Source organism: Lissotriton helveticus, chromosome 9 (genome assembly GCF_964261635.1).
Source record: "Lissotriton helveticus chromosome 9, aLisHel1.1, whole genome shotgun sequence".
Taxonomy (NCBI): domain Eukaryota; kingdom Metazoa; phylum Chordata; class Amphibia; order Caudata; family Salamandridae; genus Lissotriton; species Lissotriton helveticus.
This window is the reverse complement of record NC_136070.1, coordinates 113,302,524-113,318,415: the sequence shown is the minus strand read 5'-3', so window position 1 is coordinate 113,318,415 and position 15,892 is coordinate 113,302,524. Positions and strand designations below refer to the sequence as shown.

The following is a 15,892-nucleotide window of genomic DNA, read 5'->3' as shown; positions in this document are numbered from 1 at the left end:
AGAAGGTTTCCCTAAAACCAATTGAGGTTGACCAATTTAGAGTATTGAAAGGTGCTTCAGGGCCAACTTCAGACTTAAACAAGTTATGTGGTATTAAAATTAAAAGTAATCAGCCTGGATCACGTGTGTGTGAGGAGTTAAAGAGGGTCATCGAGACGGTGGACGATTGGAGTTGGCTCCCATCCACACTTTCAAAAAAAAAAATACAGTAAAGACAGACTGAAGTCGGGGTACTTTAACTAATGTTCCTTTCTTCAAACTGTGCTCCTGGAATACGAATGGTTTTAACTCACTTATAGAGGACGTAAATGTTATAGGCTTTCTAAAATCATTTGATGTGTTAATTCTGCAGGAAACTTGGAATATGTGTAGTACGCCACTGATCGGCTATCAGGAATACTTGAATGCGGCATTCAGGGATGCTGCTTTTGGTCGACCAAGTGGTGGTCTTTCTATATATATTTCCTTAGTCTTGATGCTAAACACTATGAGATTGACCTACAAGCTAAATGGATACAGTGCGTTAAATTGATTGCTAGACATTCGTTAATCCTTATAAATGTGTATTTAAGCTCGAAAAAAAAGGTTCGATCACTACAATTTACCCAATTATGGGAAATGGTAAAGGTGCTTTATTACGAACATATGGACTCCCATTTAATTATTTCTGGGGATTTTAATACTCATCTTGTGCGTTTTAAAAAGTGAAACATTGAATCAGATCTTCTTACTAAATGGTCTAATTGTGAGTTTATTAAATACAATTTAAAGATCCTGTTTGACAGAGATAATAATCCAACATTTAATAGAACTGATAGTTTATCGATTATTGATTATACAATATTGTCAGATAAACTTTGTAATCTAGTTCAAAACTATGAGGTGATCCCAAGGATCGAGAGTGACCACAATCCCCAAATTATTACTTTTAGTTTTGCCTTTAAGAATCTGCCAGAAGCGAGAATATTAAGAGCTTCCCCCATCGCTTATAACCTCAAAAGGCTAATATGGAGTGATAAAACCGAGAAGGATATTATTGAGTTTCTTTCTCTCTCAATTCCAGAAGCCTTGGTTTCAGCTCATAAAGGAAACTCGATTATTTCCCTTTGGCCCTCCCTGTGTGATTCCCTCGTGGATAAATTTTCTAGGCGGGAACGCACAGGGGGCGTTATGTTGAACCCTTGGAACCCAGGTTGGTTTTCTCATCGTTTATTATATTTGAAAAAATCCCTTAATAAAACAATAAGATCTTTGTACAGAAAGGCAACAGGGACCACCAACTTCCTATTGTCACTTAAAATCAGAGACCTAAAGAGGGAGTATAAGAAGGAAATCTGGAGAGCTAAACAATCATATTACGAAGAAACTTGGGCTAAACTTCATTTTGCTTGCAAATCTAGGGATTTACGACTGTTCTGGGGTATTATTAATAATTTAGAAAACTGACATTCTAGAAGTAATAGTGCCAATATAGATGAATCAAGTTGGATAAACTTTTTTAAGAAATCAAAAACTGGACTAGCATTTGATGCCTCTTTGGAGCCAGTAGGTTGGTGTGACCCCCCAAGTGTCAGTGACCCTTTAACTTTGAATGATTTAGAGCCATGGTCAGTGGACACAGTTAAAAAAGTCTTACTTAAGATTAGGTCTAATGGAGCTCCAGGCCCCAATGGCCTGCCGAATTGTATTTTTAAAGCTAAACTTATAAATTGGCCAGAGTTACTAACGTTCCTTTTTAACGAGGTTCTTAAAACCAGTCGTATCCCGGACTCATGGCGGGGAAGCATTATACAGCCGATTTATAAAAATGGCCCTCAGGACAACCCGGCAAATTATCGATTAATAACCCTCACAGATGTTGAGGCGAAATTTTTTGCAAATTGTCTGTTAGATGAGTTGGAATCCAGGGCGCTAAGAGAAGAATTGATTCCCATTTTTCAAACAGGTTTTAGGAAGGGTGAATCGACACTGACAAATTTAATTTTATTAACATTGTTAGGCGAAAGAGCAAAATGTAGGAAACAAAAATTGTACATATGTTTTATCGACCTAAAAGCCGCCTTTGATTCCGTTCCCAGGAATATTCTCTGGAAGAAGCTTCTTAATTGGGGTATATCTAAAACTCTTCTAAAAATGATTAATTTATTGTACTCCAATACTTGGGTCCAGATTAAAATTGGCGACGGCAGACACACCACCCGTCGACTCGATACAAAGCTGGCAGGATTACCTATCTGAGTGCCTTTTACGTTTTGAATGTCCAAATCTGGTTGAAGAAGTGAGGAGCATCATGGCATATAAAAAGATGTTGAATACAACTGTTGCTCTTCTGTCAGAAATTATGGATAAAGATGAGCTAAGAAAAAGAACCCACTTCTGGACTATAGCAAATTCTTTTGAGAAATTGTGTGCTCAACCATATTTACTTTTTCATTTAAAACCCTTGCTTAAAAAGAAATGTATGCTCTTACGGTTCGGAATTTATCCAACCAAAGATGGAACCCCTAAGTGGGAGTACAAATGGTCATCAACCATCTGTAGGCTGTGCGGGCTGTTTGAGGAAACGTTGCTGCACATTGTTACACTATGCCCAAAAATGTGTCAGGAAAGGAAGCTAATTTTAAAACCTATTTTTAAAGAATTAGGAGTTAGAACTTGTAGATCTGCATTAATATCCTGTTTAAGTGGCGTTAATTTCTATAATATACAGCAATTTGTACAATTTATCTTTAAAGCTGAAAAGAAATTATGTAAAGCTGATTCCTAAAGTAATTGATAAATCTGCTGGGTGCGAAGTAATGATTTTATAGTTCTTAGGGAGTATGTGGGCAATTTTAAGGCACTTTTAAAACATTCTAAAATTTTGCGATATTTTAATGTTGTTTGGTAACTTTTGTACCTATGATCGATTCAATGATTTTAAATATTTGAGTATGGTGCTATAATGTACAGATGAGTTCTAAAATGTATTAGTAACTATGTTATTGTCAACACGCAGCACTTTAGTTTTGCCAGTGGAAAATGCATTGTATTTTTTGGTTGCTGCTGAAAGCACAGGCCACCTTAGTATTGATGTTGGGATACTATTGTATCGCTGTTGCTAATAGTTACAGCCATTTTAGGAATTTAGTCATATTGGTTGCTTGTTCTTAGCATGTTAATCTTAATTTTTATTATGTGAGTTCATTGCACTTTAACTGGAAATTATAAGTTGCTATCATATGTACTTATGCACTTACCAGCAGCGCGGGGGCAAACTTTGTCCAGGGTCCTTTCTGCGCCAGCCACCGCCTAACTTGCTCCTGCCCTCCTCCCTCCCGCCGCCGCAGCCCACAGCCACCAGCGGCCGCAGCGCGGAGGGGGGGCATTGCGAACTACTGCTCCCAGACGCCTTAGCGGCACCGGAAGCCGCAGCACGTCATTTCCGCGCCAGGAGGCACACAAAAAGGGTCACAACATCCGTGGAGTGGGGGACTTACCAGCAGCGCGGGGGCAAACTTTGTCCAGGGTCCTTTCTGCGCCAGCCACCGCCTAACTTGCTCCTGCCCTCCTCCCTCCCGCCGCCGCAGCCCACAGCCACCAGCGGCCGCAGGGCAGAGAGGGGGCATTGCGAACTACTGCTCCCAGACGCCTTAGCGGCACCGGAAGCCGCAGCACGTCATTTCCGCGCCAGGAGGCGCACAAAAAGGGTCACAACTTCCGTGGAGTGGGGGACTTACCAGCAGCGCGGGGGCAAACTTTGTCCAGGGTCCTTTCTGCGCCAGTCACCGCCTAACTTGCTCCTGCCCTCCTCCCTCCCGCCGCCGCAGCCCACAGCCACCAGCGGCCGCAGCGCGGAGGGGGGGCATTGCGAACTACTGCTCCCAGACGCCTTAGCGGCACCGGAAGCCGCAGCACGTCATTTCCGCGCCAGGAGGCGCACAAAAAGGGTCACAACATCCGCGTCGCGGGACCGCGCGCGGGCTAAGCCCGGGCAAAGGGCGGGCCCTCTGTGGCCCTCCGAGGACCGAGAGGGACGGGACGGGCCACCCCCCATGGCGCGCACTAAAGAGGAGGTAGATAGACTTATACATTCACATTTTCAATACCTACCTATTGATTATACCAACGGACCTGACCCTTCTTGTATAAACACTCCGACTGTGTTACTACGCCATATTCCCTATAGTGCTAAGTCATAACTAAATCAGACCATGACTCAGCAAGGGTTCACCAATAAAGCTACCCCACAGAGGGGATTCTGCAAAGGGACATTAGATTTTCATTTTAACAGGACAACAGTGCTTACTCCTGATGAAACAGCAGAAAATTATTCTCCCCTGTTCATACTTAGTACACCTGCCACACCTAGCTCACAAGCATCTTCACATACAGCCGATACTACGCAATGTCTCGCACTGTGGGAGGAATTAAATAGCCTGTGTAAAACCAGGTACGTCCCATTGGAACCGTTAAACGAACAAAAAAGCGTTCCATCCTGTACCATAATCAGTGGCTGTACATTACCTATTAATGACTGCCCGCAGGAATCCCCCCTCTCACCTAAAAAAGCTAACACTCAAAGCACAGTACTCCCGCAGATCTCTTGTGTTAAAAGAAAGCACGATGGAGTTAAACAAAATGGGAACTATCCAAAGTTACAAAAATTGTGCCTAAGCCCCTCTTTGTCTTCTAATAATTCCCCTTTAACCACAGAAACAGCAGTAAAGTTTGACCACACAGTACCTCCTTCAAAGCAGCCTTTACTTTCTCAGATTGAACTACTGGTCAAATCCCTTTTATCACCTTTGTTGGAAAAAATTAACACCCTAGGGGATAGGCTGACGGGAATAGAAGAAAGGCTCAAGGATATCTTCCCACCCACCAAAATTATCAAAACATCAAATTGCTCTCAGCCATTAGCTGCCTCTAAAGAGACCAAGCCACCTACAACAAGCAAAAGTGCTCAAATCCTGTCGCTAGACTCTGATATAACAGTCTCAAAAGCTCCAAGGGTCACTTCAACGCAGCACCACCTTGCTAGAACAGAGACTAAAAAAGTTCCCCATATTCATTTACCCCCAGAGGCTGCCCCATTTGTGTCTGTCCTGGCGGGAGTACCAGCACTCCCATATGGTAAACCCGAAAGTCAGCAAGACTTACTTAACAAGGTCACGTTTTGGCTAGCAAAAAATAGACCCCTTCCACCCGACCTTGATGGACGAATATTGAGTGCTAGAAGGGTGGGCTGGCTGGGTTCCTTACCAAAAGACATTCCCGGTGACCTAGTGTTAGTAAAATTTAGGAACAGATATGTTGTCCCATACTTAAAAACTTGGCAACCTAAAGAAGGAGATGGACTTATATCCACCTGGGACTTATATGACTTTTACCCTAGTGCACAATACATCTCGCCTTTAAGACCAAAGGCAAGGTACAACTATCTGATGGGTAGAACCGCCTGTGCATGGAATGGTAGGGGCCCTTCTGCTTTAAATGATTTCAAAAAGGGGGTGGTGATGGACAGAGTATCTGAGTTAATCAGAACACTCCTACCCAGTCAACAGATCAGGGCTTGATCCATCACCGTTTTTTAGCTCACTGCACCATCCCAGTTCAGAACCTGGCTATATGCAAATCAGTCTGTCCCTGGCCCAGTGCATCATGGGAACAGGGCAGACCAAACTACCAAGCCAATTCTTCACTGGAAAGGAAACAAGCTTCCGGGGACCGGTTTCTGGCATTACAGCCGTCTTCGGCCCGGCTTGCTTGAATCCTGATGGTGCAATGAGCAAGGGACTCATGTCTGAGCATACCCTTCCACACTCATGGTGGCCAAAATAATTTCAAAAAGGGGGTGGTGATGGACAGAGTATCTGAGTTAATCAGAACACTCCTACCCAGTCAACAGATCAGGGCTTGATCCATCACCGTTTTTTAGCTCACTGCACCATCCCAGTTCAGAACCTGGCTATATGCAAATCAGTCTGTCCCTGGCCCAGTGCATCATGGGAACAGGGCAGACCAAACTACCAAGCCAATTCTTCACTGGAAAGGAAACAAGCTTCCGGGGACCGGTTTCTGGCATTACAGCCGTCTTCGGCCCGGCTTGCTTGAATCCTGATGGTGCAATGAGCAAGGGACTCATGTCTGAGCATACCCTTCCACACTCATGGTGGCCAAAATAATTTCAAAAAGGGGGTGGTGATGGACAGAGTATCTGAGTTAATCAGAACACTCCTACCCAGTCAACAGATCAGGGCTTGATCCATCACCGTTTTTTAGCTCACTGCACCATCCCAGTTCAGAACCTGGCTATATGCAAATCAGTCTGTCCCTGGCCCAGTGCATCATGGGAACAGGGCAGACCAAACTACCAAGCCAATTCTTCACTGGAAAGGAAACAAGCTTCCGGGGACCGGTTTCTGGCATTACAGCCGTCTTCGGCCCGGCTTGCTTGAATCCTGATGGTGCAATGAGCAAGGGACTCATGTCTGAGCATACCCTTCCACACTCATGGTGGCCAAAATAATTTCAAAAAGGGGGTGGTGATGGACAGAGTATCTGAGTTAATCAGAACACTCCTACCCAGTCAACAGATCAGGGCTTGATCCATCACCGTTTTTTAGCTCACTGCACCATCCCAGTTCAGAACCTGGCTATATGCAAATCAGTCTGTCCCTGGCCCAGTGCATCATGGGAACAGGGCAGACCAAACTACCAAGCCAATTCTTCACTGGAAAGGAAACAAGCTTCCGGGGACCGGTTTCTGGCATTACAGCCGTCTTCGGCCCGGCTTGCTTGAATCCTGATGGTGCAATGAGCAAGGGACTCATGTCTGAGCATACCCTTCCACACTCATGGTGGCCAAAATAATTTCAAAAAGGGGGTGGTGATGGACAGAGTATCTGAGTTAATCAGAACACTCCTACCCAGTCAACAGATCAGGGCTTGATCCATCACCGTTTTTTAGCTCACTGCACCATCCCAGTTCAGAACCTGGCTATATGCAAATCAGTCTGTCCCTGGCCCAGTGCATCATGGGAACAGGGCAGACCAAACTACCAAGCCAATTCTTCACTGGAAAGGAAACAAGCTTCCGGGGACCGGTTTCTGGCATTACAGCCGTCTTCGGCCCGGCTTGCTTGAATCCTGATGGTGCAATGAGCAAGGGACTCATGTCTGAGCATACCCTTCCACACTCATGGTGGCCAAAATAATTTCAAAAAGGGGGTGGTGATGGACAGAGTATCTGAGTTAATCAGAACACTCCTACCCAGTCAACAGATCAGGGCTTGATCCATCACCGTTTTTTAGCTCACTGCACCATCCCAGTTCAGAACCTGGCTATATGTAAATCAGTCTGTCCCTGGCCCAGTGCATCATGGGAACAGGGCAGACCAAACTACCAAGCCAATTCTTCACTGGAAAGGAAACAAGCTTCCGGGGACCGGTTTCTGGCATTACAGCCGTCTTCGGCCCGGCTTGCTTGAATCCTGATGGTGCAATGAGCAAGGGACTCATGTCTGAGCATACCCTTCCACACTCATGGTGGCCAAAATAATTTCAAAAAGGGGGTGGTGATGGACAGAGTATCTGAGTTAATCAGAACACTCCTACCCAGTCAACAGATCAGGGCTTGATCCATCACCGTTTGCACCATCAGGATTCAAGCAAGCCGGGCCGAAGACGCCTGAAATGGCAGAAACCGGTCCCCGGAAGCTTGTTTCCTTCCCAGTGTAAGAATTGGCTTTTGTAGTCTGGTCTGCCCTGTTCCCATGATGCACTGGGCCAGGGACAGACTAATTTGCATACAGCCAGGTTCTGAAACTGGGATGGTGCAATGAGCTAAAAAACGGTGTTGGATCTAGCCCTGATCTCTTGACTGGGTGAGAGTACTCTGCTTAATTCAGAGACTCTGTCCATCACCACCCCTTGTAAATAATTTTGTCCACCCTAAGCGTGGAAGGGTATACTCAGATGTGAGTCCCTTGCTCATTGCACCATCAGGATTCAAGCAAGCCGGGCCGAAGACGCCTGAAATGGCAGAAACCGGTCCCCGGAAGCTTGTTTCCTTCCCAGTGTAAGAATTGGCTTTTGTAGTCTGGTCTGCCCTGTTCCCATGATGCACTGGGCCAGGGACAGACTAATTTGCATACAGCCAGGTTCTGAAACTGGGACGGTGCAATGAGCTAAAAAACGGTGTTGGATCTAGCCCTGATCTCTTGACTGGGTGAGAGTACTCTGCTTAATTCAGAGACTCTGTCCATCACCACCCCTTGTAAATAATTTTGTCCACCCTAAGCGTGGAAGGGTATACTCAGATGTGAGTCCCTTGCTCATTGCACCATCAGGATTCAAGCAAGCCGGGCCGAAGACGCCTGAAATGGCAGAAACCGGTCCCCGGAAGCTTGTTTCCTTCCCAGTGTAAGAATTGGCTTTTGTAGTCTGGTCTGCCCTGTTCCCATGATGCACTGGGCCAGGGACAGACTAATTTGCATACAGCCAGGTTCTGAAACTGGGATGGTGCAATGAGCTAAAAAACGGTGTTGGATCTAGCCCTGATCTCTTGACTGGGTGAGAGTACTCTGCTTAATTCAGAGACTCTGTCCATCACCACCCCTTGTAAATAATTTTGTCCACCCTAAGCGTGGAAGGGTATACTCAGATGTGAGTCCCTTGCTCATTGCACCATCAGGATTCAAGCAAGCCGGGCCGAAGACGCCTGAAATGGCAGAAACCGGTCCCCGGAAGCTTGTTTCCTTCCCAGTGTAAGAATTGGCTTTTGTAGTCTGGTCTGCCCTGTTCCCATGATGCACTGGGCCAGGGACAGACTAATTTGCATACAGCCAGGTTCTGAAACTGGGATGGTGCAATGAGCTAAAAAACGGTGTTGGATCTAGCCCTGATCTCTTGACTGGGTGAGAGTACTCTGCTTAATTCAGAGACTCTGTCCATCACCACCCCTTGTAAATAATTTTGTCCACCCTAAGCGTGGAAGGGTATACTCAGATGTGAGTCCCTTGCTCATTGCACCATCAGGATTCAAGCAAGCCGGGCCGAAGACGCCTGAAATGGCAGAAACCGGTCCCCGGAAGCTTGTTTCCTTCCCAGTGTAAGAATTGGCTTTTGTAGTCTGGTCTGCCCTGTTCCCATGATGCACTGGGCCAGGGACAGACTAATTTGCATACAGCCAGGTTCTGAAACTGGGATGGTGCAATGAGCTAAAAAACGGTGTTGGATCTAGCCCTGATCTCTTGACTGGGTGAGAGTACTCTGCTTAATTCAGAGACTCTGTCCATCACCACCCCTTGTAAATAATTTTGTCCACCCTAAGCGTGGAAGGGTATACTCAGATGTGAGTCCCTTGCTCATTGCACCATCAGGATTCAAGCAAGCCGGGCCGAAGACGCCTGAAATGGCAGAAACCGGTCCCCGGAAGCTTGTTTCCTTCCCAGTGTAAGAATTGGCTTTTGTAGTCTGGTCTGCCCTGTTCCCATGATGCACTGGGCCAGGGACAGACTAATTTGCATACAGCCAGGTTCTGAAACTGGGATGGTGCAATGAGCTAAAAAACGGTGTTGGATCTAGCCCTGATCTCTTGACTGGGTGAGAGTACTCTGCTTAATTCAGAGACTCTGTCCATCACCACCCCTTGTAAATAATTTTGTCCACCCTAAGCGTGGAAGGGTATACTCAGATGTGAGTCCCTTGCTCATTGCACCATCAGGATTCAAGCAAGCCGGGCCGAAGACGCCTGAAATGGCAGAAACCGGTCCCCGGAAGCTTGTTTCCTTCCCAGTGTAAGAATTGGCTTTTGTAGTCTGGTCTGCCCTGTTCCCATGATGCACTGGGCCAGGGACAGACTAATTTGCATACAGCCAGGTTCTGAAACTGGGATGGTGCAATGAGCTAAAAAACGGTGTTGGATCTAGCCCTGATCTCTTGACTGGGTGAGAGTACTCTGCTTAATTCAGAGACTCTGTCCATCACCACCCCTTGTAAATAATTTTGTCCACCCTAAGCGTGGAAGGGTATACTCAGATGTGAGTCCCTTGCTCATTGCACCATCAGGATTCAAGCAAGCCGGGCCGAAGACGCCTGAAATGGCAGAAACCGGTCCCCGGAAGCTTGTTTCCTTCCCAGTGTAAGAATTGGCTTTTGTAGTCTGGTCTGCCCTGTTCCCATGATGCACTGGGCCAGGGACAGACTAATTTGCATACAGCCAGGTTCTGAAACTGGGATGGTGCAATGAGCTAAAAAACGGTGTTGGATCTAGCCCTGATCTCTTGACTGGGTGAGAGTACTCTGCTTAATTCAGAGACTCTGTCCATCACCACCCCTTGTAAATAATTTTGTCCACCCTAAGCGTGGAAGGGTATACTCAGATGTGAGTCCCTTGCTCATTGCACCATCAGGATTCAAGCAAGCCGGGCCGAAGACGCCTGAAATGGCAGAAACCGGTCCCCGGAAGCTTGTTTCCTTCCCAGTGTAAGAATTGGCTTTTGTAGTCTGGTCTGCCCTGTTCCCATGATGCACTGGGCCAGGGACAGACTAATTTGCATACAGCCAGGTTCTGAAACTGGGATGGTGCAATGAGCTAAAAAACGGTGTTGGATCTAGCCCTGATCTCTTGACTGGGTGAGAGTACTCTGCTTAATTCAGAGACTCTGTCCATCACCACCCCTTGTAAATAATTTTGTCCACCCTAAGCGTGGAAGGGTATACTCAGATGTGAGTCCCTTGCTCATTGCACCATCAGGATTCAAGCAAGCCGGGCCGAAGACGCCTGAAATGGCAGAAACCGGTCCCCGGAAGCTTGTTTCCTTCCCAGTGTAAGAATTGGCTTTTGTAGTCTGGTCTGCCCTGTTCCCATGATGCACTGGGCCAGGGACAGACTAATTTGCATACAGCCAGGTTCTGAAACTGGGATGGTGCAATGAGCTAAAAAACGGTGTTGGATCTAGCCCTGATCTCTTGACTGGGTGAGAGTACTCTGCTTAATTCAGAGACTCTGTCCATCACCACCCCTTGTAAATAATTTTGTCCACCCTAAGCGTGGAAGGGTATACTCAGATGTGAGTCCCTTGCTCATTGCACCATCAGGATTCAAGCAAGCCGGGCCGAAGACGCCTGAAATGGCAGAAACCGGTCCCCGGAAGCTTGTTTCCTTCCCAGTGTAAGAATTGGCTTTTGTAGTCTGGTCTGCCCTGTTCCCATGATGCACTGGGCCAGGGACAGACTAATTTGCATACAGCCAGGTTCTGAAACTGGGATGGTGCAATGAGCTAAAAAACGGTGTTGGATCTAGCCCTGATCTCTTGACTGGGTGAGAGTACTCTGCTTAATTCAGAGACTCTGTCCATCACCACCCCTTGTAAATAATTTTGTCCACCCTAAGCGTGGAAGGGTATACTCAGATGTGAGTCCCTTGCTCATTGCACCATCAGGATTCAAGCAAGCCGGGCCGAAGACGCCTGAAATGGCAGAAACCGGTCCCCGGAAGCTTGTTTCCTTCCCAGTGTAAGAATTGGCTTTTGTAGTCTGGTCTGCCCTGTTCCCATGATGCACTGGGCCAGGGACAGACTAATTTGCATACAGCCAGGTTCTGAAACTGGGATGGTGCAATGAGCTAAAAAACGGTGTTGGATCTAGCCCTGATCTCTTGACTGGGTGAGAGTACTCTGCTTAATTCAGAGACTCTGTCCATCACCACCCCTTGTAAATAATTTTGTCCACCCTAAGCGTGGAAGGGTATACTCAGATGTGAGTCCCTTGCTCATTGCACCATCAGGATTCAAGCAAGCCGGGCCGAAGACGCCTGAAATGGCAGAAACCGGTCCCCGGAAGCTTGTTTCCTTCCCAGTGTAAGAATTGGCTTTTGTAGTCTGGTCTGCCCTGTTCCCATGATGCACTGGGCCAGGGACAGACTAATTTGCATACAGCCAGGTTCTGAAACTGGGATGGTGCAATGAGCTAAAAAACGGTGTTGGATCTAGCCCTGATCTCTTGACTGGGTGAGAGTACTCTGCTTAATTCAGAGACTCTGTCCATCACCACCCCTTGTAAATACTTCTGCTTTAAATGGGCCGGAATTACTGTACAATAGTAATAAGAGCGGAAAGCGCTATTAATTGTTAATATTATGGGATAATTTCCTCCTTTTTTGTAACGATAGATCCATGAATGCTAAACTTTTACGTGTAATTAACAAGGAAGATTAAGTTTAGGAGATCTTTAGAATGGTCTGTGTGATATTGATGCTGTTTTTTAATATTGACTTTTTGTCCTCTTTTACTTCTGAGTTTTAAACTTTTTTAACTGTGTAATTGATGATTTTAAACTGAAATTTTATGTCTATTTTTATAACAGTTATAATTATGTATGCTTATATGATATTTCTTTTTGAATATCGAATAAAGCTTATTTTGAACCTTTGAACCTACTTATGCACTTTACTTCCAAAACTGGAAAACGTTTAATCTGATGTTGGGCAAGTTATTTTTAACTGGAAATTATAAGCTGCTATCACATGTACTTATGCACTTTACCTCCAAAACTGGAAAACGGTTAATCCGATGACGGGCATGTCATATCTTGGCATTGTATTTATATTAGTGCAATCAGACTTTGTCCTTGTTATGTATTTTTGTTTTTGTAATGATTTTAATTAATCAACAAATAAATAAAGTACTCTCTCTCTCTAAGGTGCAGCTTTGCCAATGCTTGTCTTAATTATTGCACGAGTCACCTTCAAACATGCAAGTTCATGATGGTTGCTGTACAAAAATCTCACTTGTGTTTAGTTTAATAGACTGTAACATTCCTCCCTCTATAAGAATCAAGGCCACACGTAGGGTTCACATGTCGTGACAACAGACTTGCCTTTTACCTCAGTAATGGCATTGCTGTCAGAAGATTGGACATGAATGTTTCTAAGTACGTTTAAAAACTCTAATGTTTAATAAATGTATTTCAATGCAGTGATATAATGTGATGAGCTAAGAAATACACCGTTTTGTATTTTGAAGAGACTTTATCATCATGATACATGACGTTCATTGCACGATTTAAATGGCAAACATTTTCAGGACTCAGGTTGTCTACAGGCACTTAGAGCCAAACCCTATCCTTGGCTCGGCTCTGGCTCGGCTATCCCTGTTGAAATGATGGCTTACCCACCTCCAAGTTCATTTGACAAAAAATACAGACTCCCGCGTCACGATAATATCACAAAAAGTCAAGCCTATTTATTTATACAGAAATATATCTAGAAATGAATCATGCGGCGCAACATAAACTGACCCAATTAGAGACAAATAAGAATGCCTTTTATGCCCTACTTTGTCCCAGCCAATCACGCGCTACATCGTAGCCTGTAACCTTTATGTCGTTATGAAGAGAAACAGTAACTAATGTGTTTATTATGCAGATAAGACTACAATCCCCATGATGCCGTTCGCCCAGCGCAGCCGTCTTCTCTGCTTAGGCTGACATTGGCGTGCTGAACGTTCCGTCCTTGCCTGGAGCTTGCTCCCTGCAACTGCTCTTTTGCACAGCCGCAGAAATGTATTACAAATTCAACGGGATAACTCAGAAGCTGGCGGGCTCCTCGGCTCGCACAGCATATTTCCCGCAGGTGAGGTGTGGTAGGTGCAGCAGGGCTGGATATATATAGTTAAAACGGCAAACAAGTGGGAAGAGGATCGTGGAGTAGAAAAGGGGAGTGGGTGACATAGAAAAGGGACTAGAAGGACGACCTCTAAGACAGAATTAGGTTGAGGAAGTTCAAAGGAGAAAATCTCATCTTTTGGTTCCAGTTCAGTATTGTATTTGTTCTTCTCGCTCGCCTATGACTCACTGGTGTTTTCTTATTCTACTAACGGCTCTCTACTTTTCACCAGGTGGTTTTCAGTTTCGCAAAGGCAGCGGTAGTAGTATTTCCATGTTCCAAGTGCAGAATGCTTCTAAGCCAGAGCTTGCGTTTGACAACCTTGTTTTCACCGAATCAATCGGACTAACACGTCGCATGACATTGTTTTGTTACAGAAAAGCCACGGGCTAGAACAGTGGTGGCTTGTGGGCATGGAGTGGTGAACAGTTCTGGCAAGTTTCGTAGGTCCGTGGTCCACTCGGTGCCAGTCCAATTTGTTTTATTCTTTGCGTCCCGTAATTTGTAGTCTTGTTTATCCAGCTGTCCAAGTGCATAAAAAGCATGGGAACTGTGATCCTGCATACGTAGAAGGGGCCAAGACTGTGTGGGCGGGGCCAGAGACATTGCAAAAAATAACAAAACATGGTCTATTTTTTGTTGTCCTTGCACACGCCGGTAAATAATTATAAAATGTAATGCATACACCTTAAATGTAAAATAAACGTTTTTAAACTAATTTGTGGGAAAAGCACTGATTTGGTAATAAAGAGCAGTTGTTGTATGTAATCACATCAGATGTCTGTGCGTGTATACAGAGAGTCACCAACTTGGATCGTAGTAGGTGCACTGGAGGGCAATAGCATGTGTGTTTATAATGCCCCAGCTTGTGATAGCACTGTGAATGTGTTGGTCAGTTACAAATGTAGTACACAAAGTTAAAGATAGGCTTCCAAAGTGTAAATTATCTATCACAGTATAAGAGACTGCGCACAGTATACGCAGAGCCACTCGAATTATGCTGCAGGGAAGGGCCAAATCATTCATCAGGGTTGAGTAAATTATGCGGCACGAAAAGGCAAATTATGTGGCATGATGCAGCACATTTTGTGATCTCATTACTTGATTATTTTGTAGTTCTTAAACTTGATAATAGTGTCTGGGCTTTGGTTGTACCTCATTAGTACCAATTTAATACCCAAATATAGCAATAGGCAACAGAAAGGTAACCTCTCAACCTTTGTAAAGGGCCTTCCACTGTGTGGCAGCACGCGCTGCTGCATTTTTAGTAACTTTTAAACTGTCTGAGCTAGAAACGACTTTTTTAATGTTAAAATCTGTAGAATAAGCGTCAGATGATGAATTATGTGGAAAATGTGGCAAATCTATTATTATGCGGAAACGTACCTCCTCCTAGCGTCGCCAGCAGCTGCCTCTCTCCCGCCTCTCCTCCATAGCAGCAGGAGGCACACAGGCTTCCCGTCAATCACAACGCTGCATTGGTCTGAGCGCTGTGGTTCAGCGCTCAGACGGGGGCAGGGAGCCTGTGTATGTTCCCCACCAGACTGTGTAATGCAGCCTGGTGGGGAAGATGCAAAGTGCGCAGGACTGTTTGGCCGGGCCAAGATGGCCAGCCAAAAAGTCATGCCCACTAAAAGTGTGCTCACCACTCCAGCCCCTGCTCTGGCCAGCTCCGCCCTCCAGGCACCCAGGAAAAGCTCAAATAAAATGATAATAACATCCTGTTACCATTTTATTTTTCCTCTGCACTGCTCTGAAAGAAGTGAGGCAACGCTCCTCCGCCTTTGCGGAGGAGCAGCCTCTGTCCAAAGCTATTCCAAATGGGAAGAGATCTGACCTAATGGGCCAGGGACAGACTAATTTGCATATAGCCAGGTTCTGAACTGGGATGGTGCAGTGAGCTAAAAAACGGTGATGGATCAAGCCCTGATCTGTTGACTGGGTAGGAGTGTTCTGATTAACTCAGATACTCTGTCCATCACCACCCCCTTTTTGGAATTCTAATGGCCAGAGCTGCCAGCTTTAGAGCTTGGGGATTCTGTTTTAAATCTCGGCTTCTGCTCAGCATCCTGTGATTCTGGACAATCAACTCAATGGCCCACACTAAATAAATGGAGGAGCACAGTAACCTTTCAAGAAGTCTTTTTTTTCGATAATTAAATCATAAAAGACATGTAACACAGTATACAAATCTCTAAAATACATGTACATTCCATAAAATAGACAGAGTAATATAAAACA

At 45.3% G+C, this 15,892-nt stretch overlaps 1 protein-coding gene across 1 annotated transcript in view; it reads left to right on the top strand.

Moving 5' to 3' along the window:
* The first annotated feature begins 13,501 nt into the window (after positions 1–13,501).
* Positions 13,502–15,892, top strand: part of LOC144782649 (cytochrome c oxidase subunit 7A2-like, mitochondrial) — an 83,502-nt gene continuing 81,111 nt past the window's right edge. The window contains exon 1 of the mRNA XM_078662005.1: positions 13,502–13,618. Coding sequence (XP_078518131.1) covers positions 13,547–13,618 — 72 coding nt within the window. The 5' untranslated portion in view covers positions 13,502–13,546. The remainder of the gene's footprint in view (positions 13,619–15,892) is intronic.